This window comes from Trachypithecus francoisi, unplaced genomic scaffold (assembly GCF_009764315.1).
Source record: "Trachypithecus francoisi isolate TF-2019V2 unplaced genomic scaffold, Tfra_2.0 Lachesis_group3, whole genome shotgun sequence".
In the NCBI taxonomy this organism is placed as follows: Eukaryota; Metazoa; Chordata; class Mammalia; order Primates; family Cercopithecidae; genus Trachypithecus; species Trachypithecus francoisi.
Window position 1 is genome coordinate 1,625,028 of NW_022681468.1, and position 25,915 is coordinate 1,650,942.

Below are 25,915 nucleotides of genomic sequence, written 5' to 3' on the forward strand. Positions count from 1 at the left end.
GTGCCCGAGGGAGCCAGCCTCAAAGGGCACCTACCTAAGATGGAGATGCCCAGTTTGAAGACACCCAAAGTGGATATCAAAGGCCCCCAGGTGGATATCAAGGGCCCCAAGCTGGACCTGAAAGGCCCCAAGGCAGAGGTGACGGCCCCCGACATGGAGGTGTCTCTGCCCAGCGTGGAGGGGGACGTCCAGGCCCCAGGAGTCAAACTGGATGACGTGCGGCTGGAGGGGGACCTATCCCTGGCTGACAAGGACGTGACCGCCAAACAGAGCAAATTCAAAATGCCCAAGTTCAAGATGCCATCCTTCGGGGTATCAGCCCCAGGCAAGTCCATGGAGGCCTCGGTGGATGTGTCTGCGCCGAAGGTGGAGGCCGACGTGAGCCTCCCCTCCATGCAGGGGGACCTCGAGACCACTGACCTCAGCATTGAGCCCCCATCCGCTGAGCTGGAGGTCCAGGCTGTCCAGGTGGACGTGAAGCTCCCGGAGAGCCACGGGCCCGAGGGAGCCGGCGTCAAAGGGCACCTGCCCAAGGTGCAGATGCCCAGTTTCAAGATGCCCAAAGTGGACCTCAAAGGTCCCCAGGTGGATATCAAGGGGCCCAAGCTGGACCTGAAAGGCCCCAAGGTGCAGGTGACGGCCCCCGACGTGGAGGTGTCTCTGCCCAGCGTGGAGGTGGAAATCCAGGCCCCGGGAGCCCAGCTGGATGATGCCCAGCTGGAGGGGGAACTGTCCCTGGCCGACAAGGACGTGACCACCAAACACAGCAAGTTCAAAATGCCCAAGTTCAAGATGCCATCCTTCGGGGTGTCGGCCCCAGGCAAGTCCATGGAGGCCTCGGTGGACGTGTCTGCGCCGAAGGTGGAGGCCGACGTGAGCCTCCCCTCCATGCAGGGGGACCTTGAGACCACTGACCTCAGCATTCAGCCCCCATCCGCTGAGCTGGAGGTCCAGGGTGTCCAGGTGGACGTGACACTCCCGGAGGGCCACCTGCCCGAGGGAGCCGGCGTCAAAGGGCACCTGCCCAAGGTGCAGATGCCCAGTTTCAAGATGCCCAAATTGGACCTCAAAGGCCCCCAGGTGGATATCAAGGGCCCCAAGCTGGACCTGAAAGGCCCCAAGGCGGAGGTGACGGCCCCCGACGTGGAGGTGTCCCGGCCCAGAGTGGAGGTGGACATCCAGGCCTGGGAGCCAAGCTGGATGATGCACGACTGGAGGGGGAACTGTCACTGGCCGACAAGGACGTGACTACCAAACACAGCAAGTTCAAAATGCCCAAGTTCAAGATGCCATCCTTCGGGGAGTCGGCTCCAGGCAAGTCCATCGAGGCCTCGTTGGACGTGTCTGTGCCGAAGGTGGAGGCCGATGTGAGCCTCCCCTCCATGCAGGGGGACCTCGAGACCACTGACCTCAGCATTCAGCCCCCTTCTGCTCACCTGGAGGTCCAGGCTGTCCAGGTGGGTGTGACGCTCCCTGAAGGCCATGTGCCCGAGGGAGCCGGCGTCAAAGGGCACCTACCTAAGATGGAGATGCCAGGTTTGAAGATACCCAAAGTGGACCTCAAAGGCCCCCAGGTGGATATCAAGGGCCCCAAGCTGGACCTGAAAGGCCCCAAGGCAGAGGTGACGGCCCCCGACATGGAGGTGTCTCTGCCCAGCGTGGAGGTGGACGTCCAGGCCCCAAGAGTCAAACTGGATGACGTGCGGCTGGAGGGGGACCTATCCCTGGCTGACAAGGACGTGACTGCTAAAGACAGCAAATTCAAAATGCCCAAGTTCAAGATGCCATCCTTCGGGGTATCGGCCCCAGGCAAGTCCATGGAGGCCTCGGTGGATGTGTCTGCGCCGAAGGTGGAGGCCGACGTGAGCCTCCCCTCCATGCAGGGGGACCTCGAGACCACTGACCTCAGCATTGAGCCCCCATCCGCTGAGCTGGAGGTCCAGGCTGTCCAGGTGGACGTGATGCTCCCGGAGGGCCACGGGCCCGAGGGAGCCGACCTCAAAGGGCACCTGCCCAAGGTGCAGATGCCCAGTTTGAAGATGCCCAAAGTGGACCTCAAAGGTCCCCAGTGGATATCAAGGGGCCCAAGCTGGACCTGAAAGGCCCCCAGGTGCAGGTTGACAGCCCGACGTGGAGGTGTCTCGGCCCAGCGTGGAGGTGGAAATCCAGGCCCCGGGAGCCCAGCTGGATGATGCCCAGCTGGAGGGGGAACTGTCCCTGGCCGACAAGGACGTGACCGCCAAACACAGCAAGTTCAAAATGCCCAAGTTCAAGATGCCATCCTTCGGGGTGTCGGCCCCAGGCAAGTCCATCGAGGCCTTGGTGGATGTGTCTGCACCGAAGGTGGAGGCCGACGTGAGCCTCCCCTCCATGCAGGGGGACATCAAGACCAATGACCTCAGCATTCAGCCCCCATCCACCGACCTGGAAGTCCAGGCTGTCCAGGTGGACATGACGCTCCCGGAGGGCCACGTGCCTGAGAGAGCCGGCGTCAAAGGGCACCTGCCCAAGGTGCAGATGCCCAGTTTCAAGATGCCCAAAGTGGACCTCAAGGGCCCCCAGGTGGACGTCAAGGGCCCTAAGCTGGACCTGAAAGGTCCTAAGGCGGAGGTGACGGCCCCCAACATGGAGGTGTCTCTGCCCAGCGTGGAGGTGGACATCCAGGCCCCGGGAGCCAACTTGGACCACACGCGGATGGAGGGGGACCTGTCCATAGCCGACAAGGACGTGACCGCCAAAGACAGCAAGTTCAAAATTCCCAAGTTCAAGATGCAATCCTTCGGGGTGTCGGCCCCAGGCGAGTCCATCGATGCCTCGGTGGATGTGTCTGTGCCGAAGGTGGAGGCCGACGTGAGCCTCCCCTCCATGCAGGGGGACCTCGAGACCACTGACCTCAGCATTCAGTCCCCTTCTGCTCACCTGGAAGTCCAGGCTGTCCAGGTGGACGTGACGCTCCCGGAGGGCCATCTTCCTAAGGGAGCCGGCGTCAAAGGGCACCTGCCCAAGGTGCAGATGCCCAGTTTTAAGATGCCCAAAGTGGACGTCAAGGGCCCCAAGCTGGACCTGAAAGGCCCCAAGGCGGAGGTGATGACCTCCGACATGGATGTGTCTCTGCCCAGCGTGGAGGTGGACATCCAGGTCCCAGCAGCCAAGCTGGACGGTGCACGGCTGGAAGGGGAACTGTCCCTGGCTGACAAGGACGTGACTGCGAAAGACAGCAAGTTCAAAATGCCCAAGTTCAAGATGCCATCCTTCGGGGTGTCGGCCCCAGGCAAGTCCATCAAGGCCTCGGTGGACGTGTCTGTGCCAAAGGTGGAGGCTGACGTGAGCCTCCCCTCCATGCAGAGGGACCTCGAGACCACTGACCTCAGCATTCAGTCCCCTTCTGCTCACCTGGAAGTCCAGGCTGTCCAGGTGGATGTGACGCTCCCGGAGGGCCATCTTCCTGAGGGAGCCGGCGTCAAAGGGCACCTGCCCAAGGTGCAGATGCCCAGTTTCAAGATGCCCAAAGTGGACATCAAGGGCCCCAAGCTGGACCTGAAAGGCCCCAAGGCGGAGGTGATGACCTCCGACATGGATGTGTCTCTGCCCAGCATGGAGGTGGACATCCAGGTCCCAGCAGCCAAGCTGGACGGTGCACGGCTGGAAGGGGAACTGTCCCTGGCTGACAAGGACGTGACTGCGAAAGACAGCAAGTTCAAAATGCCCAAGTTCAAGATGCCGTCCTTTGGGGTGTCGGCCCCAGGCAAGTCCATCGAGGCCTCGGTGGATGTGTCTGCGCCGAAGGTGGAGGCTGACGTGAGCCTCCTCTCCATGCAGGGAGAACTCAAGACCACGGACAAAAGCATTCAGCCCCCTTTCGCCGAGCTGGAGGTCCAGGCTGTCCAGGTGGACTCGACGCTCCCGGAGGCCCACCTGCCCGAGGGAGCCGGCGTCAAAGGGCACCTGCCCAAGGTGGAGATACCCAGTTTGAAGATGCCCAAAATGGACCTCAAGGGCCCCCAGATGCACATCAAGGGCCCCAAGCTGGACCTGAAAGGCCCCAAGGCGGAGGTGATGGCCCCCTACATGGAGGTGTCCCGGCCCAGCATGGAGGTGGACATCCAGGCCCCAGTGGCCAAGCTGGACGGTGCCGGGATGGAGGGGGACCTGTCCCTGGCCGACAAAGACGTGAAGGCCAAAGACAGCAAGTTCAAAATGCCCAAGTTCAAGATGCCATCTTTTGGGGTGTCGGCCCCAGGCAAGTCCATCGAGGCCTCGGTGGACATGTCTGTGCCAAAGGTGGAGGCCGACGTGAGCCTCCCCTCCATGCAGGGGGACCTCAAGACCACTGACCTCAGGATTCAGCCCCCTTCCGCTGACCTGGAGGTCCAGGCTGTCCAGGTGGACGTGACGCTTCCAGAAGGCCACATGCCCGAGGGAGCCGGCCTCAAAGGGCACCTGCCCAAGGTGGAGATGCCAAGTTTGAAGATGCCCAAAGTGGACCTCAAAGGCCCGCAGGTGGATATCAAGGGCCCCACGCTGGACCTGAAAGGCCCCAAGGCGGAGGTGACGGCCCCCGACGTAGAGGTGTCTCTGCCCAGCGTGGAGGTGGACCACCAGACCCCAGGAGGCAAGCTGGATGGCGTGCAGCTAGAGGGGGACCTGTCCCTGGCTGACAAGGATGTGACCGCCAAAGACAGCAAATTCAAAATGCCTAAGTTGAAGATGCCATCGTTCGGGCTGTCTGCCCCAGGCAAGTCCATGGAGGCCTCGGTGGACGTGTCTGCGCCGAAGGTGGATGCCGACGTGAGCCTCCTCTCCATGCAGGGGGACGTCAAGACCATGGACATAAACATTCAGCCCCCTTCCGCCGATCTGGAGGTCCAGGCTGGCCAAGTGGATGTGAGGCTCCCGGAGGGCCACCTGCCCGAGGGAGCCGGCCTCAAAGGGCACCTGCCTAAGGTGCAGATGCCCAGTTTCAAGATGCCCAAAGTGGACCTCAAGGGCCCCCAGGTGCACATCAAGGGACCCAAGCTGGACCTGAAAGGCCCCAAGGCGGAGGTGACGGCTCCCGACGTGGAGGTGTCTCTGCCCAGCGTGGAGGTGGACGTCCAGGCCGCAGCAGCCAAGCTGGACAGCGCGGGGCTGGAGGGGGACCTGTCCCTGGCCGACAAGGATGTGACCACCAAAGACAGCAAGTTCAAAATGCCCAAGTTCAAGATGCCGTCCTTCGGGGTGTTGGCCCCAGGCAAGTCCATCGAGGCCTCGGTGGACGTGTCTGTGCCAAAGGTGGAGGCCGACGTGAGCCTCCCCTCCATGCAGGGGGACCTCAAGACCACTGACCTCAGCATTCAGCCCCCTTCCGCTGACCTGGAGGTCCAGGCTGTCCAGGTGGACGTAACACTTCCGGAAGGCCACGGGCCCGAGGGAGCCGGCCTCAAAGCGCACCTGCCCAAGGTGGAGATGCCAAGTTTGAAGATGCCCAAAGTGGACCTCAAAGGCCCCCAGGTGGATATCAAGGGCCCCACGCTGGACCTGAAAGGCCCCAAGGCGGAGGTGACGGCCCCCGACGTGGAGGTGTCTCTGCCCAGTGTGGAGGTGGACATCCAGGCCCCAGGAGCCCAGCTGGATGGCGTGGGGCTGGAGGGGGACCTGTCCCTGGCCGACAGGGACGTAACCGCCAAAGACAGCAAATACAAAATGCCCAAGTTCAAGATGCCATCGTTCGGGCTGTCTGCCCCAGGCAAGTCCATGGAGTCCTCGGTGGATGTGTCTGCACCGAAGGTGGAGGCCGACATGAGCCTCCCCTCCATGCAAGGGGACCTCAAGTCCACGGACCTCAGCATTCAGCCTCCATCCACCGACCTGGAAGTCCAGGCTGTCCAGGTGGACATGACGCTCCTGGAGGACCATGGGCCCGAGGGAGCCAGCCTCAAAGGGCACCTGCCCAAGGTGCAGATGCCCAGTTTCAAGATGCCCAAAGTGGACCTCAAGGGCCCCCAGGTGGACGTCAAGGGCCCTAAGCTGGACCTGAAAGGCCCCAAGGCGGAGGTGACGGCCCCCGACGTGGAGGTGTCTCTGCCCAGCGTGGCAGTGGACATCCAGCCCCTGGGAGCCCAGCTGGACCACACGCGGATGGAGGGGGACCTGTCCGTAGCCGACAAGGACTTGACCACCAAACACAGCAAGTTCAAAATTCCCAAGTTCAAGATGCCATCCTTCGGGGTGTCGGCCCCAGGCAAGTCCATCGAGGCCTCGGTGGACGTGTCTGTGCCGAAGGTGGAGGCCGATGTGAGCCTCCCCTCCATGAAGGGGGACCTCGAGACCACTGACCTCAGCATTCAGCCCCCTTCCGCTGACCTGGAGGTCCAGGCTGTCCAGGTGGACGTGACATTCCCAGAAGGCCACGTGCTCGAGGGAGCCAGCCTCAAAGGGCACCTCCCCAAGATGGAGATGCCAAGTTTGAAGATGCCCAAAGTGGACCTCAAAGGCCCCCAGGTGGATATCAAGGGCCCCACGCTGGACCTGAAAGGCCCCAAGGCAGAGGTGACGGCCCCCGACATGGAGGTGTCTCTGCCCAGCGTGGAGGGGGACGTCCAGGCCCCAGGAATCAAACTGGATGGCATGCAGCTGGAGGGGGACCTGTCCCTGGCTGACAAGGACATGACCACCAAAGACAGCAAATTCAAAATGCCCAAGTTCAAGATGCCATCGTTCGGGCTGTCCGCCCCACGCAAGTCTGTGGAGGCCTCGGTGGATGTGTCTGCACCGAAGGTGGAGGCCAACGTGAGCCTCCCCTCCATGCAGGGGGACCTCAAGACCACGGACCTCAGCATTCAGCCCCCTTCCGCTGAGCTGGAGGTCCAGGCTGTCCAGGTGGATGTGAAGTTCCCGGAGGGCCACGTGCCCGAGGGAGTCGGCCTCAAAGGGCACCTGCCCAAGGTGCAGATGCCCAGTTCCAAGATGCCCAAAGTGGACCTCAAGGGCCCCAAGCTGGACCTGAAAAGCCCCAAGGTGGAGGTGACGGCCCCCGACGTGGAGGTGTCTCTGCCCAGCGTGGAGGTGGACATCCAGGCCCCAGGAGCCAAGCTGGACGGTGCACGGCTGGAGGGGGAACTGTCCCTGACTGACAAGGACGTGACCGCCAAAGACAGCAAGTTCAAAATGCCCAAGTTCAAGATGCGATCGTTCGGGGTGTCGGCCCCAGCGAAGTCCGTTGAGGCCTCAGTGGACGTGTCCGTGCCAAAGGTGGAGGCCGACGTGAGCCTCCCTTCCGTGCAGCGTGACCTCAAGACCAGTGACTCCAGCTTTCAGCCCCCTTCCACCAACCTGGAGGTCCAGGCTGGCCAGGTGGACATGAAGCTTCTGGAGGGCCACGTGCCCGAGGGAGCCAGCCTCAAAGGGCACCTGCCCAAGGGGCAGATGCCCAGTTTCAAGGGCCCCCAGGTGGACGTCAAGGGCCGCAAGCTGGACCTGAAAGGCCTCAAGGCGGAAGTGATGGTCCCCGGCGTGGAGGTGTCTCTGCCCAGCATGGAGGTGGACGTCCAGGCCCCAGGAGCCATGTTTCACGGCGTGGGGCTAGAGGGGGACCTGTCCCTGGTCCACGAGGATTTAGCTGCAAAAGACAGCAAGTTTCAAGTGCAAAAACTGAGCACGTCTGGTGCTGAATGGTCGTCAAAGAAAGTTTCCATGTCGTCCTCTGAAATCAAAGGAAATATTACATTCCGTGAGAAGACTTCAGCATTTCCCATTGTGGAGTCTGTTGTTGGTGAAGGTGATCTTCATGATCCATCATGCGACAGTAACCTGGGGCTTGCTGTTGGAGAAGCTGGAGTGGATTCGAAGTTTAAGAAACTGCATTTTAAAGTGCCCAAAGTTTCATTTTCTTCTGCCAAAACTCCTAAAGATAGTTTAGTCTCAGGTGCAGAATCTAGCGTAGGTCTTTCCACGATTCCCTTATCATCTTCAGAATCCTCAAGTTGTGAATTACAACAGGTTACAGGCGGTTCAGAGCCATCCATGCAGATGCCTAAGCTTGGTTTGACTGGGTTTCCATCATCCCGGCTTGATCTCACTGGTCCTCACGTTGAATCTTCTCTTCTCTCTCCCTGTGAGGGTGTTACACTGACAAAATACCAGGTGGCCGTTCCCAGAGCTGCCTTGGCCCCTGAGCTTGCTCTGGAAATTCCTTCTGGGTCTCAGGCTGAGTTTCCTCTTCCCAAGACAGAGTGCTCTGCTGACCCGCAGCCTCCAGAGGGAGTTCCAGTATCTGGAACGGAGAGTCACTCTGGTCCACCGAAGTCCATGATTCCTGTTTCTCTTGGTCAGGTGTCTTTTCCTAAATTCTATAAACCAAAGTTTGTGTTTTCAGTTCCCCAAATGTCAGTTCCTGAGGGAGACTTACATGCAGCAGTGGGTGCCCCAGTCATGTCTCCTCTTAGCCCTGGAGAGGGAGTGCAGTGCCCCTTGCCAAGCACCCATCTGCCATCCCCAGGCACCTCTGTGTCCCAGGACCCGGAAGAGCTTGTGGCCTCCTTGCAGACATCAGTAGCGGCCCCCGGAGAAGACTCTTCTGAAGATGCTGACCACGAAGGGAAAGGGAGTCCCTTCAAAATGCCTAAGATTAAGCTTCCATCATTTAGGTGGTCCCCGAAGAAGGAGGCAGGGCCAAAGGTGGACCCAGAATGCAGTGTGGAGGACTCAAAACTCAGCCTGGTTTTAGACAAGGATGAAGTGGCCCCGCAGTCTGCCATGCACATGGATCTGCCTCCTGAGAGGGATGGAGAGAAGGGAAGGAGCACAAAGCCTGGCTTCGCCATGCCAAAACTTGCACTTCCCAAAATGAAGGCTTCTAAGAGTGGGGTCAGCCTGCCACAGAGAGACATGGATCCTTCTCTTTCTAGTGTCACAGCAGGGGGTAGCTTTCAAGACACAGAAAAGGCCAGCAGTGACGGTGGTGGGGGAGGACTTGGTGCAACAGCAAGTGCCACAGAAGGTGAGGGTGTGAACCTCCCCTGTCCACAGGTCCGCATTCCCAGTTTGGGCTTTGCCAAACCTGATCTCAGATCCTCCAAGGCCAAGGGGGAGGTGAGCCAGTCTGAAGCTGACCTGCCTCTTCCCAAACATGATCTATCTACCGAAGGTGACAGCAGAGGATGTGGGCTCGGGGATGTCCCAGCAAGCCAGCCTTGTGGGGAGGGGATCGCTCCCACACCTGAAGACCCCCTCCAGCCATCCTGTAGAAAACCAGATGCTGACGTCCCCACAGTGGAAAGCCCAGAGGAGGAAGCCACGCCCAGGGACTCGCAGGAAAGCTGGTTTAAAATGCCCAAGTTCCGCATGCCCAGCCTTAGGCGCTCTTCCAGGGACGGAGGCGGGGCTGGAAAGCTGGAAGTGGCTCAGACACAGGCACCGGCAGCAACAGGGGATGAAGCAGCAGCTAGAGTCAAAGAGTTCCTTGTTTCTGGGTCAAACATAGAGGCAAGTATGTCCCTACAGCTCCCAGAGGCAGATGCAGAAGTGACAGCTTCTGAGAGCAAATCATCCACAGATGTTCTAAGGTGTGATCTTGACAGCACAGGCTTGAAGCTGCACCTTTCCACTGCTGGAGTGACTAGGGATGAGCTTTCCACTTCTGAGGTCGGGATCCATCCAACCAAAGGACCTCTCCCTTTTCAGATGCCTGGCATGAGGCTTCCAGAAACCCAGGTTCTTCCAGGAGAAATAGATGAGACTCCTCTTTCCAAGCCAGGACATGACCTTGCCAGCATGGAGGATAAAACAGAGACATGGTCATCCCAGCCTGAAGGTCCACTTAAACTGAAAGCTTCAAGTACTGATATGCCATCCCAGATTTCTGTGGTTAACATGGATCAACTGTGGGAAGATTCTGTTCTAACTGTCAAATTCCCCAAATTAAAGGTACCGAGGTTCTCCTTCCCTGCCCCCAGCTCAGAGGATGACGTGTTCATCCCCACTGTGAGGGAAGTGCAGTGTCCAGAGGCAAATATTGACATAGCCCTTTGTAAGGAAAGTCCAGGGCTCTGGGGAGCCAGCATCCTGAAGGCAGGTGCTGGGGTCCCCAGGGAGCAGCCTGTGGAGCTTAACCTGCCTTTGGAAGCTTCCCCAATTTCAAAGGTCAGAGTGCATATTCAGGGTGCTCAGGTTGAAAGTCAAGAAGTCACTATACACAGCATAGTGACACCAGAGTTTGTAGATCTCTCAGCACCCAGGGCTTTTTCCACTCAGATTGTGCGGGAATCAGAGATCCCTGCATCAGAGATTCAAACACCTTCATATGGATTTTCCTTATTAAAGGTGAAAATCCCAGAGCCCCACACACAGGCTAGAGTGTGCACAACAATGACTCAACACTCTGGGACTCAGGAGGGCGCAGAAGAGCCTCCCACACAAGCCGCCCCAGGAGTAGACTCCATTTCTGGAGATCTCCAGCCTGACACTGGAGAACCATTTGAGATGATCTCTTCCAGCATCAATGTACTGGGACAGCAAACACTCACATTTGAACTTCCTTCTGGCCACCAGCTTGCAGACAGCTGTTCAGATGAGGAGCCAGTAGAAATTCTTGAGTTTCCCCCTGATGATAGCCAAGAGGCAACCACACCACTGGTGGATGAAGGCAGGGCTCCAAAAGAGAAACCAGAAGGTAAAAAATCTGGTCTGCTCTGGTTTTGGCTTCCAAATATTGGGTTTTCCTCTTCTGTTGATGAGACAGGTGTCGATTCCAAAAATGACATCCAGAGATCTGCTCCCATTCAAACACAGCCTGAGGCACGACCAGAGGCAGAACTGCCTAAAAAACAGGAGAAGGCAGGCTGGTTCCGATTTCCCAAATTAGGGTTCTCCTCATCTCCTACCAAGAAAAGCAAAAGCACCGAAGATGAGGCAGAGCTGGAAGAACAAAAACTTCAAGAAGAAACAATCACCTTTTTTGATGCCCGAGAAAGTTTCTCCCCTGAAGAGAAGGAAGAGGGTGAACTGGTCGGGCCTGTGAGCACTGGGCTGGACTCCAGAGTGACGGTGACATCCGCAGCAAGAACAGAGTTAATCTTGCTAGAGCAGGACAAAAAAGCTGATGATGTAGGCAAAGACTCAGTCCTGTGACCAAATGAAGGCTAAGAGGTATGGCTCATCAGCACAAGAGAGATGCAAAAAACTAAGTTGGAAAGTAAAGGCTACACACACATATGGAGCACCCCATCCCACAGCACATTACATCCACCTCACTTCACAGAACTGAGAACAGAGCAGAAATGACCAGAACACCTTTGTCACCATCACACAGCCCTCCTAAAATGGAACCAAAGCTTTGGATGCAAAGAAGACACCTTGACTTCCCACAAGACACCAGAATTCACACGGTACTCAGAGGCGTTGCTGGGAAAGTTTGTTGGTCTTTATTAGATAAATTTCAAGAAACCTGTCCATAATACCCAACAGAACATGAGTGTTTCTTTGAGGAAAGGGTTCTAATGTCTGTGGTGTATGAGTAGTTTTTGGTATAACTTCTTTCCTGCTGCTGCTGCTTCCTGGCAAACATAGTTTTCCTATTTCAGGCAGAGTGCGGTATATTCCAGGAGACACTGTTTCCTTCTCTTAGCTTACTTCTTTGTTGAATGCTCACTAATGGCAAGCTTCAAGATGTTTTGTGTGACAATACACACGTGCTAGGCAGAAGGGTGATGGCAGCCAGTGGCTGGCAGCCGGGCCAGCAGAAGCCAGGACATCTGTGAGTTATCATTCTCATCTATCCATGTCCACTTGCTTGCCAGCATCCACCAGTGCCTTGCCAGCGTGCACAGTCCCACACTGTGGCCCCTGAGTCTCCTAATGTACACGCTGCAGCCAGAATGCAGATGGAGCTGGCTTGGCTGTTCCCTGGATGGGCAATAAAGAAAGTGCTGCATCCCATGGTGAAGGCTGCTGAGGTCTTCTGTCTACGGGTGGAAGTTTACCAGTGCTTTCCTCTCACACACTCTGGTCTTTACTGAGTAGCTCTAGAGAACAGTCAAGGAGGAACATTAGAGTGGTTGCCTATGTATCATCCATTTGTCCAGGTCCTCCTCTGAGCTAGAGACTGTGAGGAAGACAAGGAAGATAGGGCTGAGTTCACAGTGTGGCAGGGACACTGAATCCTGGTCTCTCAACCCTCCCTTCCTCCCTCCAGCTGGAGGCAGTGTGGGATGGGAGATAGAGTGCAGAGTGGGGACAGCACAGAAAGGTGTCCTTGGCCATTTTTAGTGGCCCACCCTCAGAAGCTTCCTTTAGCACAGAGGCTCTCTTGGGCAGCCCACAGGAAGCAAATCCACGTGGGGTAGTGGAGTGAGGTTCAGGGGTTCCCTATAGTCTTTCAGTGGTCAGATCTCTTCCCAGCTGCCCTCAGATGCCCCTGCTGGGTTCATGGGTATGCAGTGTTCAAGGAGGCAGTTGGAACTTGCCCCCAGCTCCCTCCTGGCTTGGGTGGGCTCCTGGTGAGTAGCGCTCATGGACCCCTGGGGAGGTGGCTGCTCTCATGGCTGTGGGCATGGGAGCAAGAGCTGGGCTGTAGCCAATCTGGAGGATGACAGTGCCTGAAGGGTGAAGGCCACTCTGAGGCTACCACTCCTTGTGCTGCCCTGAGAGGTTCCAGAGGGGTGACAGCTATGGGGTGCAGGAGCCTGGGCAGGGGAGAGGCTGGGTTCTTTCCCCATGCCACCATGGGCATATGTTCCTTGTGCTGAGTTTGGGAGGCCCATGGGTGTCATCCAAGTTAGGGGACATAGAAGCCTCTAGAAAGTGAACTGACACAGGTCCCCTGGGGGCTCACAAGCAGGGGAAGGGGGAAGGGAAATTTGGTGGGCACTCATCCCACAGTTAAGCAAGGCTGTCACCCCCTCCCTTCCCAGGGCTTCCTGCCTCCTCTACTCCAACTTGTGTGTGCCAGACAAGCTAGGTGAGTGCAGCCCAGGGAGCACTGCAGAGGGAGGAGTCTGCCTGGCTCCATGGGGCTTTTGTCCCTCTCTGATCCGAGTCAAGGCCTGGGATAGTGGGGACCTTGGTGCTAGAGGCCAGAGAGATAGCTGTCCCAGCACGTGAGAAGTGGCTGAGCAGTAGGGGCCCCCACAGGGTTCTCACGTGGCCTTGGTTCTCTGTGTATGAGTTATCTATGCTGCATAAGAACATCACTCACTACAAATTAGCAACTTAAAACAACACACATTTATGATCTTCCAGTTTCTGTAGATCAGGAGCCTAAGTGTGGCTTTGTTGGGTTCTCTGCTGAAGGTCCCATTAGGCGTCAATCAAGGTGTCAGCTGGGGCTGTGGTCTCCCCTTCAGGCATGACGAGGAAAGAAGCCACTTCTGAAGCTCACATTTAAGCTTCAGTGTTTAAGTTGAGTGTTGCTAGCCACACTCAACTCCTGTGGATGGGATGACTGAGGGCCCCAGTTTCTTGCTAGTTGGGGGCTGGAGGCAACCCCAGTACCCTGCCACATGGGCCTCTTCACAGGACAGCTCATAGCCTAGCAGCTCACTTTATTAAAGCTAGCAAGGGATAGACTGCTATCACAGAATGACACCCCATTACCTCTGTGTATTCTCTTGGTTACAACAAGGCACAGGTCATGCACACACTCAAGGTAAGATCACACAAGGGCATGCATAGCAGGAGGCGGGGATCATGGGAGTCATTCTAGAGTCTGCTATATTCCAGAAGGGGCCACATTGTGTTACCCTCCTGGGGTCTCTCAAGCCTTGTCAAGCTGGATTTCCTTGGGAATAGGAGTCTGCTTTGAAGTAGGCCTCTGACAGTGCCACTGAGGTGCGACTGCCAGACCCCAGGTGTGTGGAGAGAGGCCTTTCACTGGATGAGGGCCACAAGCCAGTTGTCCAAATCACAACCTGGAGCACAGAGCCCTCCTAGAACACAGTCAGCAGGCCAAGTGCTCTGAGACACATTCAGGTATAAGGCCAAGAACCAGGGAGCAAACCCACATATGCAACCCTGGAGGGCAGAGCTTAGTCTGGGATGATATCAGATTCTGAGCCAGGTGTTGCCACGCAGCTTTTTGGCCGATGGTTGCTGAGGAGATTTGGAGCATGGATGAGGGATAGGAAGCCACAGGGAGCAGCCACTGTAACTGCCAGAGCTTGGCTTGGACAAGTGCAGCTCACATACAAAGCAGCTCCTAGAGGCTCCTGAGGCCTTGCAGGGTTGTGTGGATCCCCATCCTCCTGCAGCATCTGCAGCAAACTTTTCACAAGCTTGGGCAGGGAGGCAGGATGGCTGTAGGAGACTTTCTGCACAGACAGAATGCTGAGGTCTAAGGCATCCTTTAGATGGGGGAAGTGTGAGGTCACCAATCGAACAGAAAAGTAACTTGTACTGTACCTTAGATGAACTTTGCTAGGTTTCCCCAAAGCAAAGAGGGAAGAGGAAGATAGGGCTGAGTTCACAGTGTGGCAGGGACACAAAAATAGGAAGGAAAAAGGTAGAGAAACGTAGGAAAAGTAGAGAAGTACAGAAAGGTAGGAAAGTGGTGCCCCAAGACTGGGAGAGCATTCGGGGGACCTGGGATCCATTCAGCTCCAGTGCTCCTTCATGTCGCTGCACCCTCCCTGAACTCCAGCCTAGCGTGGCCCCGTGGACCTCCACTAGGGGAGGGTACCCTGTGGTCTTGGTCAGGAACCATCAGGTGAGACAAGCCAGGGTGCTTTGAGAAGCCTTCGGGCCCAGCATTCATAGCAGAAGAGTGGGAACAGAGTGGCCAGACCTGGGTTCGAATCCTGCATCTGCAGCACAGGTGTCCAGGTGGCTCCCAGGATAGAGTGAGTTCCAGTGGAGCTGCATCCAAGTCCTGGTCTCAGATTGGAGTCATCTTCCTGCCCTCCAGCTCAAATGCTGGTCCTCTCAGCCCCATGCACCGATCCTGGGCCCTGCATCCCCAGGACAGTCCCGCCCCCACATTCTTGGACCCGCCCTGCACAACAGCCCACAAACCACACAGCCTTGCGCACCCCTACCCTCGCAGGCCTGTCTCCCCAGCCCTCACGTGAGACCTGTACTCTTGGCCCTGGGTTCCCTCCCTCTTACCCTCCCCGTCAGGGGGGACCCTCCCTGCCACTCTCCTGATCCCCTCAGCCGCGGGTCCCCTCCCGACTTCCCCATCCCTCAGCCCCGGGTCGCCTCGCGTCCCCCCCCCCCCCCCCCGTCCCCTCAGCCGCAGGTCCCCTCCCGCCCTCCCCGTCCCCTCAGCCCCGAGTCCCCTCTCGCCCTCCCCTTCCCCCAGCCCCAGGTCCCCTCCCCGCCTCCCCGTCCCCCAACCCCGGGTCCCCTCTCGCCCTCCCCATCCCCTCAGCTGCGGGTCCCCTCCCGCCCTCTGTGCCCCTTGAGCCGCGGGTCCCCTCCCGCTCTCCGCGTCACCTCAGCCCCGGGTCCCCTCCCGCTCTCTGCGTTCCCTCAGCCCCGCTCCCCTCCCGCCCTCCCCGTCCCCCAACCCCGGGTCCCCTCCCGCCCTCCCCGTCCCCTCAGCCGCGGGTCCCCTCCCGCCTTCCCCATCCCTCAGCCCCGGGTCCCCTCTCGCCCTCTGTGCCCCTTGAGCCGCGGGTGCCCTCCCGCTCTCCGCGTTCCCTCAGCCCCGCTCCCCTCCCGCGCCGCACCTGTCGGGCCCCGTAGGCGCCGCCCCCTGGCGGTGGGTGCGCGGCGCTGCGCCTTGGTCTGCGTTCCCTCCGCGGGAGTCCCGGGCTTGGGCTCCGCGGCTCTCGCTCCCCACGGCAGCCGCTGGGCGGGAATTTGGGTTCCGGAGCGCGGCAACTCGGCGCGGGGTGGGAGATCGAGGGTTCGCTCCGTCCGGGGAGCCCGTCTGGTCCCCGCCCCGCCCCGGGTTCTCGCGGACCCCGGACTAGCTGAGGCGCTGCCACGGCAGTCGCGCGGCGCGGCTTCGCAGGGGCGGGCGCGTAGAGGCGGGCCCTTGGCAAAAAGATGAAGGGCCGCCAGCGCTGGACTCACACGGAGGCACTGGGAAGCCACGAGCGTTTTTTAGGCCTGGCCTGTGGGCCAGGAGTCAGGGTAGCGGCCTCCTGGAGGGCTCCCTGGAGGAGGCGGGGCTTAGGGGGGCGGGACTGGGAAATCAGAGAGCTGGCGGGCGGTGCGCGGCGCCCGGGCGGTCGCGGGCGGCTCCTGGCGCAGAGCCGACCCGGGCTGCTTGCAGGAGGAAGCGGCTGAAGCCCAGGCCGGGTCAGAGGGGAGGGCGGGTGCGGGGCGGGGTCGCCGAGAGAAAAAGGGGCCCCCTCAGCCCTGCCAAACGCAGTCCTGGCCCGCAGCCTGTCCATCCAGGCCGACGGCGTAGCGCGAACTCCAGTCCCGCTCAAAGAGCTGCCGCAGCTGCTCCTGCACCGTGGCCCGCGCGGGCTGCGCGCCGGGGCTCTGGGTGAGCACCAGGCCCACCCCCGCCGTGCTGCTGAAGTAATCCTCCGACCAGTTGGAGGTGCCTGTGGGGAGGACGCAGGGGACGCTGGGGCGCCGGCTCCCACAGGCCTCTGCGCGGCCCGCTCGGCGCCAGGCCCGGCTGCGGGTTTGGGGACGGTCGGCAGCTGGCCCCTCCACTGTCATCAGACCCCAGCCGGGAAGCCCCCCGCTTAGGTGCGGGAGGGACAGCTGCTCGCGGAGGAACTCCAGCCTCATCCCGCGGCGCCAGGCGTCCTGACTCGGTGTGCTGGGGCCCTGTGGGGCCAGGTGACCGGCGGGTGGCCTGGTTCCCGGAACTCCATGGAGACCCTGTCCCCCTTCAGCAGCAGCCCCTCTGTCCTGAGGTGTCCACGCCGGTCACAAAGCCACTGCCTCCCTCGCCCGTGCCTGGCCACCCTGCGGCCCGCCCGCCCGCCCGCCCGCCGTGAGCTGCTGGCGCTCACCTATGTAGGCTGCCTTCTCCGTGACCATGAACTTGCTGTGGTTCACCCTGCTGAACGGGATGTTGGAATGATTCCCCACCGGCACGATGAAGACTTTCTTAGGGGAGCAGAGGCAGCGCGTCAGGAAGGGCGGGAGGAGGGCGCCTTCCCCACGCCCGGCTGGGAGCGCGCCCTCACCACGTCCACAGAGACGTTGGCCGCGGGGTTGCTGAGCGCCTGCAGGGACCGCAGGTAGGGGAACATGGTGGGGTCCGTGTTGAGTCCGCAGCCGACCAGCAGGCGCACGCGCACGCCCTTGCCGAAGGCTGCCGCCCGCAGCGCGTTGTCCAGCACCGGCCAGTACCTTCGGGTGGAGAGAGGCCGGGCTCTGCTTACAAGCCCTGGGCCCGGCAGGGGTCCCAGCAGGAGGGGACGTGCCCAGAAGCTGCCCATCAGCAGAGCAGGCTGCCCGCCTCCCGCTCAGACCTACCTGCGGGGGTGGCTGAAGCGCGTGGTAGGGAAATACTCCATCACGGAGGCATAGATGAACTCCTGGGCGCTCCCCATCACCGCCAACAGCGCCTCCAGGTCAGGGGTGCGGCCCTGGGGACAGAGTGCCGGCGGCGATGCCTGTGACGGGAGAGGGGTGTCGCAGGCTCTGCCAGCGCAGCCCATTCTGGACTTGTGACCCCACCATGCACCACCCAAGAGGCCCCATGTGGTGGTGGAGGGATGGGGCCCAGGTGCCTGGAAACCTGACGAAAAAAGGGGTCGGTTCAACAGGGGTCCTGGGGACTGGCTGAGGCCTCGCGGAGCGCGGGGAAGCAGCTGGGCCACCCTGGGCTCCAGGCTGGATTGATCTCCCAGAAACAGTTCATGGTCATGGGGACGCTTCTCCAATCCCTTCAGGGTGCCAACCACCCCCTCCCCGCCCCATCTAGGGAGGTTTCCCTTGTTCTGATACAGCCTCTACTGCAGACCAGTCCCTGGGCTGGCTGGGGGGCTGTCCGCCCCGACTCCCGACTCCCGTCGGCTGATAAAGGAGGATCTGCCCACCCCTCACTCTTCCCTTCCTTCCCCACAGAGCAAGTGGGGTTCCCCTCCCTCTCCAGTGCCCAGCTAAGCCCCTTGGCCTCTTCCAGGAGTCTGGAGACTCCCTGGGCCCCAGGGCCTCCCATCATCTCCTACACAGCCTGTTTCCCAGGGATGGTGCTGACCAGCTGTCCTCCTGGAGCTAAGCCTGCCTCCAGGCACAGCCCAGAGCCTGCTGATGGCAGCCTGCTGCTCACCCCAGGGCCACAGTCCCACCCATGGTGCTAGCTGCCTGAAGACCCAGCTGATGCTGCTGGTGTCTGCAGGGCCAGCCCAGAGGGCTCCCTGTGGGTCTGGCCAGCCAGGGGAGAACAGGGGCCTCTAATGGGCTCCTTCTCAACCCGCCTTACTGAGAAGTAGGCAGTGGTGGGCACCCCATCAAAGAGGCCCTGGAAGGGCTGGAAACGGTTGATATGAGATGAGAAGTTCTGAGGCCAGGTTTTGGGGAGGACAGCCTTGGGCGCCCCCAGCACCCAGTAGGTCTGGAAGGTCTTCTCCAGGTCTTGGGCCAGGTGGCTGCAGTTATAGATGACAGCGCCAAGCTCCTTCACCTGCAGGGACCAAAGTCAGGCGCTGTGGGAGAAAAACCGCTCTGTGGGGCCTCCACCCCACTCCACCCAGGCCAGGGGTGCTGGGGCAGGCACAGCCCCTGCCCCACGGGGCCCCACTTGTGGGAAGCATTGCCTGTAGGAACCTATGAGTGTGCTGGTGGGAGGAGTGCCCAGCGGGTCCCTGTGGTTTTGAACATTGTATTGCCATGATCAAAGCAATACATGTTTATTACAAAAACAAAAGAAAATGCATCCAGGCACTAAGAATGGGATCATTCTTAATACCACTGTCAAGTGATAACCAGGCTTGCCTTTGCCATGACCATTCTGACACATTTTTCATGCATTGCTTTTCCTAAAAAGGCGTGTGTTTTGTAATCTGCATGTTTCCCTGGATAATGTGACTTGAACATCTTTCCTTGTCATTTAATGTGATTCCACAGCATGAGTTCAGTGACTGTGTAGAATTCCATCATTTATTAGACCAGTCTCCAGTTGTTTCTGCCATGGTGACATTGTAAACAGTACTACACGACTTTCTCCAGATGCACTGAGATGTCAGGCCAAGTCCCCCAGAGTTCAGGAGGGGAAGAGCTTCAGGCGGGCCTCCTATGTTAGGGCCCTGGCACTCACCTGCGTCAGGGACCGCCAGTCCATGTTGGCACTGCCCATGTATATGTGCCGTCCATCCACAACCCAGAATTTGGAGTGCAAAACGCCCCTGGTGAGCCGCCCCATGGGCACCCATCGTACCTGGGCACCTGGTGGAGAGTTCAGGCAATGGGATGGACTAGGTCTTGCTAAATGCCAGCTGCATGGTGAGCCTGACCCCAAGCTTATGACAGTGGGGTTGACTCGGATGTCCCCACAACAGTCCTACTAAGCTGCTGCTATCCTCATCCCCATTTTTTTTTTTTTTTTTTGAGACGGAGTCTCGCTCTGCCGCCCAAGCTGGAGTGCTGTGGCCGGATCTCAGCTCACTGCAAACTCCGCCTGCCGGGTTTACGCCATTCTCCTGCCTCAGCCTCCCGAGTAGCTGGGACTACAGGCGCCCGCCACCTCGCCTGGCTAATTTTTTTTGTATTTTTTAGTAGAGACGGGGTTTCACCGTGTTAGCCAGGATGGTCTCGATCTCCTGACCTCGTGATCCGCCCGTCTCGGCCTCCCAAAGTGCTGGGATTACAGGCTTGAGCCACCGCGCCCGGCCCCTCATCCCCATTTTATAGGTGAGGACACTGAGGGATAGACTGGCCCAGGATCCCTCTGGGCAGCTCAGCTCCAGAGCCTGCCTTTGTGGTGACTGCCCATGGCCTCTTGCTCCCCAGCCAGAGGTCCCAGCCTGAGCCTCCAGCCAGGGGTCAGAGCTGTGGGGCTCAGCAGGGCTCCGAGGCCACCCATGCTCTGCCCTGTGGAAAATGACACTTTTGGTTCCTTGGAACCAGCCCTATGCCCAGGTGAAGCTGACTCAAAGGACCTCGGAGCCCTGGGTCCTGCCCCCCTGGGGTGTCCTAGGGAAGCCCAGGACACCTTTCCCACCCCCACCCCTTTTCCTTGTCCTATGGTGCCAGCCAGACAGCTCATGCCTGACGCTAGGGCAGTGGGGCCCAGCATGGTGCAGGTACCCACCTCGGGCAGCCAGGACCTGCAGGTCGGTGGACTTCCTGGCCAGTGTTGGGCTGCTGGTGGCCACAGCCAAGGAAACGTTCCTGCCCAGCAGCTGCTGCAGCTTCTGCAGAAGAGCCTCTCCCTGCAGGGCCCGGCCAGCCATGAGCGCTGCCCTCAGGCTGCCCGCTCCTCCGCACCCCCACTAGGACCCATGCCCTCCTCAGGAGGCCCACCTGTGACTGCCCACAGCTCAAGGTCAGGTCAAGTATATGGATGACCCTTGGTTGAGAGCCAGACTGCACCAGGCACAGTCTGATGTTTAGTCACCCAGAGGCCCAGCTCCTTGACACGTCTGCCCTTAGAGCCCCCAAGGGAGTGGCCTAATCCCTGCTCCATGCTAGACCCTACCACCGAGCTGAGCCCCCGGGCCTGGTGCCCAAGACCCCTGCATAGATGGGCAGCCTGACTTGCTGTGTTTCCAGCACCAGGATGCGGTGGGGTCAGGGCGGGGCGCACCAGCTGGGAAGATGAGTCGTTGACCCCAATGTCGGGCCCTGTGAGGGACCAGTAGTATGAAGCCACGTGGACGCTCTCCTGGGCAGTGTCCAGCAGCTGCAGCCAGGCCTGGCCCAGAGGCTGGGCGAAGATGCTGCCGGCTGCAGATGGCAGGTCCTGGGGGATGCTTTCCACAAGGACAAGCCTGTGGAGAGAGCCACACTGGGCTCAGTATGGGTGCGGGAGCCCCCAACCCGCCTCACATCACCTGCCCCATCCCGCTGCCAAGCCAGAGCAACTGTTGCTCAGGTGGCCCCGGGATGAGCTCAGGCCAAGTATGCAGGGTAAGGGTTTAAGGTATAGGCAGCAAAACAGACTGGGCAGGGTGGGCCTGAGCCCAGCACGCTGCTGGGGTGGAACACCCAGCAGCACGTTGGGAAGGAGCCTGAGAGGGGCTGCCTGGTCCAGAGCAGGTTAGACCGGGGGTCCTGGCCCCACCCAACCCTGCGGCACTGCCCACAGGGAGCAGCTGCTCCTGAAGCCGGGAAGAGTAGAGCAGAGCGGTGGAGTCTGGAGTCTGGGGTGCCCTCCTGGTGTGGAAGCCCTTGGTGGCGGCCAGAGCTGGCCTGGAAGGGAAAGGCTGGGCCGGGGGCAGGCGAGATCCCATTTCCAGGGAATGTGTGCAAGATGGCCCAATAGTTTCCTCCAGGGCAGTCCTGGGATTCCAGGACCCCAACCACAGGGAAAGAAGGGTGGGAGGGAAGGCTGAGGGGCGGGAGGGGACAGTGACACTACCCCCCAGGAGTGGAAAGACTGAGGGGTGAGCCTCAGCACAGGCAGTGTTTTCCAGCCTGTCAGATCCCCCGGGTGGCAGCCTTTGTTTGCTGCAAAAGCACCACACGCGTGCCCCGTCCCTAGCCCCCACACCAGCTCATATGGTTGTGGCCCTCCCTGGTGACCTGCACCTTCCTAGAGGAGCTGGTAGAGGGCCACCCTTGTCTCATGGGCAGATCCAAGGGCAGAAACACAGGCAGCAGCTCCAAACGGAGACCTGCCCCCGCAGGCCTCCATGGGCTCACTTACTGGCAGGAGTCCCTCTGCTTCCCGGCCTCCGCTTCCAGGGGCTCCAAAGCTGGGCTGGAACCATGCCCCCAGGACCTGGGCACGTCCTTGGGCTGCACCTGGTCCCAGGTGGGAGGACGGGGCGCTTGCCACAGGAGGTAGGTAAGAGCCATGGAGCCCAGCCACAGCATAGCCAGTGCTCCCAGGACCTGCAACTGGATGGGCCAGCACCCGCAGGGTCACCAGGACAGGTGGGGGATTGGCTTCTGGCTGGGCCACCATGGCCCCTCCAGTGCTGAGACAGAGACCATCTTGACTTCCCTGGGCCTGTGCTGCTGCTGGGGTGGTACTAGGGTGGACAAGGAAGAGGGGAAGGTGATACAGAGAAGGGCCCCAGCCCAGGGTGGTGGCGGGGGTCGGGGGGCCTGCAGCCCACTCTGCAATGCTGTGGCTCTTGGTAACTGGCTGTCCCCAGCACCTCCAGCGGGGGGATAAAGGGAAGGTCTGGAGCAGCCCAGGGAGGCTTGCCTTGCCCACCGGTCAGGGCACCTCTGCTCCCCTCCTTGAGGGTGGAGGCCCCCTCAAGGCTGCTTGTGTCCTCTCCACTCTGGCTCACAGCTTCTGAAAGGCCACTGATCCCAGCCACCTCCTCCCTGGGGCCCCCAGTCCTACCGTGGCAGCCTCTCTGTCCCACAGGCGGCGGGGCGGCATGGAGCACGGCCACATGGGGGTCACTGCTGCTCTCCGGAGAGGCTTCAGCATCTGCACAGGGCAGCCTGGCATCACCAGCAGCTCCAGCCCTGCCCAGAACTGCCCCTCAGTGCCTGGGCAGCTAGGCACTGGAGACACCCCTGCACAGCACCCACAGAAGCCCCCAAAAGCCCCCCACTCATGCCCGAGGTCACACCTGGATGTTGGGGGTATGCTTTCCACAAGGACAAGCCGTGTGGGTGGAGCCCGCAGCCGGCCACATGTCACCTGCCCTGTCCCCCTGGCCAAGCCGGAGGGACTGCTGCTAAGGCGGTCCCCAGGGCTGAGTCTGGGCCGAGCATGCGGGGCGGGGTGGGCATCTGTGCCTGGCCACATGCCCCAGCTTTCTGTGTCTCCCCGTTCAGGGTCTCCCACTCAGCGATGCTCAGTGAGTATCTAGGTATTTGTGTCTCAGTTCCCTGTTTCAACCACGACTGAAACTGTCTGAAAGCCCCATTTCTGCTTTTGTCGCTTGGTCCTCTTATTGCTGGCCTATAAATAACTGCTTCCCTCCTGGGCTGGGCTCCTGTCTTGGTCCCAGAACAGCCCCTCCTGAGAGCCACAGGTCAGAGGGGTCAACTGGGCAGCACCCTGGCTGGAGAGGCTAGGCGTGGAGAGGGCAGAGATGGCGACGGAGTGAGACCCCTGCACTGCTGGGGGAGGGGGTTGTCCTCTGCTACAGGGACTCGCCTTGTCTCCTCAGAGCGGTCACCCCATAAGGAGCTGGGAGCCAAGCCATCTGGGCCCCGTGGCATGTGGGCTCCCACCCCCAATCCCACCCCCAAAGCAAGCAGTCAGACTGCCCCAGGTGCCACGATGGGGAAGGGTGCCTCACAAATACACAGGCGCCCTCCCCGGGTGCAGGGAGGGGTCTGTGCCCAGCATGGACACCTGGCTGGCCAGCCTCTGACTGAGACATCCACCAGGGCAGGAGCTGGCTGGGCCCTGGCCGGGATGGGGAGGTCTCCAAGGTTTGGGGCCTGGGCCTGGGCAGTGCTGAGTGCCTGTGTCTGCAGCCAGGCTGGGCGCTGGGACCCAGGGGCTCTGTGGGTTGGCTGTCCACCCGGGAGCAGCCAGCTCGGCCTCCAGGCCACTGGGGTTCGTCTAGGCTGTCCTCCCACGGGTCAGAGATGAGGCCTTTGAGAACCTGGCCTGCCTCAGCATGGGGTGGGAACGCCATAGGAGTCGGGCCTGGGCTGTGTCTGCCCTAGAGACCAAGCGTTATGGGAGATTGGGAAGGAGCATAAACCAAGTGTGGGGATGGGGACTCAGGCCAAGTCACTGAGGCTCAACTCCCCCCACACCGGGGTGTCCTGCAGAGGTGGGTCGGGTGCCACCCCCACCCCAGAGCTGAACTCTGGGGGTTGCTCCCCCCACCACGCAGAGGGGACCTCAGGGTGCCTACCATGTCCCCACTGTCCCCAGGGATTCAGGGCCCAGCATCCAGCCTTTGCCCTCCCCCACTAACTCTCAGAGAGAAAACATGGAATCCTGAGCTGTGGCTGGGCAATGAGAGGAAACATGGAATCCTGGGCTGTGGCTGGGCAACAAGGTGCCAGGGCCGTCCTTGGACAGCTGCTCCCCACCCTCCCTGCCCTCACCAGAGAGGGCCTTGCTCCCTTAAATGCTCCAGGCAGACGGGCAGCTCAGAGCACAGAGGCCCTGCCTCTTGCAGGCCCCATCTCAGACTTAGAGCCCGTCCAAGGCCCCTCCCAGGACTACAGACCCCAGAGTGCCTCATCACCTCCTCTTGCAATGGAACCTGGGAGGCCCGCAAGCCAGGTTGGCTCGAGCTGAGAAACCCCTGCAGAGTAGGGCTCTAGCCCCCTAGTCCCATGGTAGATAGCGTAAGACCCTGCAGGCATCAGAGGTCATGGCTGAAGGTGCCAGATTTTCTGCCCTGCAGGGCATTAGGCACGGCTGCCAGTCCCAGGCAGAGATAGAGGGCCCAGCTGTCACCTGGCTGGGTATCACCCAGCTGCACGGATTGGGGAAGGAGCCAGTCATCTACAGGACTAACTGGAGGCTGCGTGACTCTCTGGACCTGGGGTTGCTGGGAGGCTGAGGCCATAGGGAGGCAGACAGCAGCCCTTTCCCCAGGCCTGGCTTTTCTCATCTGCCCTGGCCTCATTGGTACATACCTCTGGGGGTCCTGCCTTGGTGTCCATCCTGATTCCAGCCGCAGACTGCAGGCCCTCAGCTCACGGGGCAGGCTTGGTGCTGCCTGTGCTCCACACCAACCTCCTCCTCTCTGCAGCTTGCTGCTTCCCCTTCCAGCTACTTCCTCTTTGTCCTGAGAGGCCCCCTCTCATCCGAGACAGAAACAGACGGCTGGAGCTGGGTGGGCGGGCTAGAGGGTGGGGCTGAGAACCTTCACCTCCAGGAAAAATCTACACCCCACTCCCTGGAGGTAGAGGCCCTCCAGTTACAGGCCTACGAATCAGAGTCAAGCTCAGCTACAGGCCACAGAGACCTAAGGAACAGTGGCTTCAGCAAGGTCGTTCATTACTTTCGAACACTAAGCAGGTCCAGGAGCTGGCAGGCTAGAGATAGCCTTGCTAGAGATGATGGCATTGCTCCACTGCCACTGGGAGCCCGGCCCCTCCAGTTTTCAGATCCCAGTCCCTAGGGTCCCTGCCTTCATGGCCTCACAATGGCTGCTGGAGCTCAGCCATTGCCTCTGTGTTCTTAGCAGAGAATAAGGGACATCTCAGAGGAGACTTCCTGGAAGTCCCACAGGGCACTTCCACTTATCTGTGATCTGGAACTTGATCTAGAACTTGGTCACGTGGCTACACTTAGCTGCAAGGGAGGCTGAGCAGTGGAGGTAACTAGGGTCTTTATCCTGGAGAACGAAGCTGGGGCCGCTCGCTGGCATATCTGAAAAGGTAGGCTTGGCTAGAGGCTCCCAGCAAGGGGCTCTGCCTCCCACTCCCTACCCCTGACTGGGGTCCCTGAGTAGGGTCTGGGACCTTGAGAACACCCCTACTTTTCAGTGCGGTCTGGGTGTCCACCCTGGCTCCTCCTTGTAAGGCCTATGTAGGGCAGGGGTCCAGGGTGCTGGCCTCAGGGTGCCTGCAGGACACCTGTCAGCAGGGTGCAGTTCCCAAGGGTGGGGCCTGTCAGCTGCACCCCTGGGGCCAGTTTGGGTGCACCAGGAAGTGAATGAGGAAGAGCTCCAGCCTCCCCCAGCCCCTCCCAGATCGCCCTTCACCTTCTTGCTGCTCCAATTTGGCCTTGGGGTCAGTCCTTACCTCCCGGCCATGGTTGGGGAACCTCTGCTCTCTGCTGGGTTGCTGGATGCCTGAATGCAGCTGTGCCCCAGGCATGCCCCCGAGGGTTGGGTCCTCCAGGGACTCTGGGTGGGGGTTATTCTGGGTATGGGGAGGGGCAGCCAGGTGGGCCCTGCTGTGACATTTGCAGGGCTGGGGCATGAGTATGAAGGGAGGCTGCCTTCCCTGCCCTCAAGCTAAAGGCAGTTAAACAGAA

The 25,915-nt window shown here is 60.1% G+C and overlaps 2 protein-coding genes across 4 annotated transcripts in view; one reads left to right on the forward strand and one right to left on the reverse strand.

The window, feature by feature from the left end:
- Positions 1-11,914, forward strand: part of AHNAK2 (AHNAK nucleoprotein 2) — a 34,583-nt gene extending 22,669 nt beyond the window's left edge. Inside the window, 5 exon segments of the mRNA XM_033191078.1 lie at positions 112-1,183; positions 1,186-2,067; positions 2,070-2,117; positions 2,120-3,078; positions 3,532-11,914. Of these exon segments, the coding sequence (XP_033046969.1) occupies positions 112-1,183; positions 1,186-2,067; positions 2,070-2,117; positions 2,120-3,078; positions 3,532-11,121 (10,551 nt within the window). The 3' untranslated portion in view covers positions 11,122-11,914.
- Positions 11,377-25,047, reverse strand: PLD4 (phospholipase D family member 4). Of its 3 annotated transcripts, none has more exons than XR_004432222.1 (11): positions 24,568-25,026; positions 21,698-21,891; positions 20,636-20,819; positions 20,141-20,261; positions 19,148-19,275; positions 18,314-18,514; positions 17,362-17,501; positions 17,070-17,235; positions 16,893-16,989; positions 15,642-16,472; positions 11,377-12,079 (listed from the first exon to the last, which is right to left on the reverse strand). XR_004432222.1 is itself a non-coding variant. In XM_033191077.1 (11 exons), exons 1-11 carry the CDS (start codon positions 24,592-24,594, stop codon positions 16,273-16,275), a joined length of 1,548 nt encoding a protein of 515 aa, XP_033046968.1. In that variant the 5' UTR covers positions 24,595-25,047; the 3' UTR covers positions 16,004-16,272. The 3 variants fall into 3 exon arrangements, 1 of the variants encoding a protein (XP_033046968.1); XR_004432221.1 differs by lacking the exon at positions 24,568-25,026 and adding an exon at positions 22,349-22,474; XM_033191077.1 differs by lacking the exon at positions 11,377-12,079 and adding an exon at positions 22,349-22,438 and having other exon boundaries at positions 16,004-16,472; positions 24,568-25,047.
- Positions 25,048-25,915: the final 868 nt, after the last annotated feature.

Excerpts from the sequence above, each read along its gene's own strand:
- PLD4 (XM_033191077.1), bottom strand. The coding sequence starts at position 24,594 with ATGGACACCAAGGCAGGACCCCCAGAG. Across the intron at positions 20,820-21,697 it reads AAGCAGAGGGACTCCTGCCA|GCTTGTCCTTGTGGAAAGCA; the intron begins GTAAGTGAGCCC and ends CTCTCTCCACAG. Across the intron at positions 16,990-17,069 it reads CCAACGTCTCTGTGGACGTG|AAAGTCTTCATCGTGCCGGT; the intron begins GTGAGGGCGCGC and ends TGCTCCCCTAAG.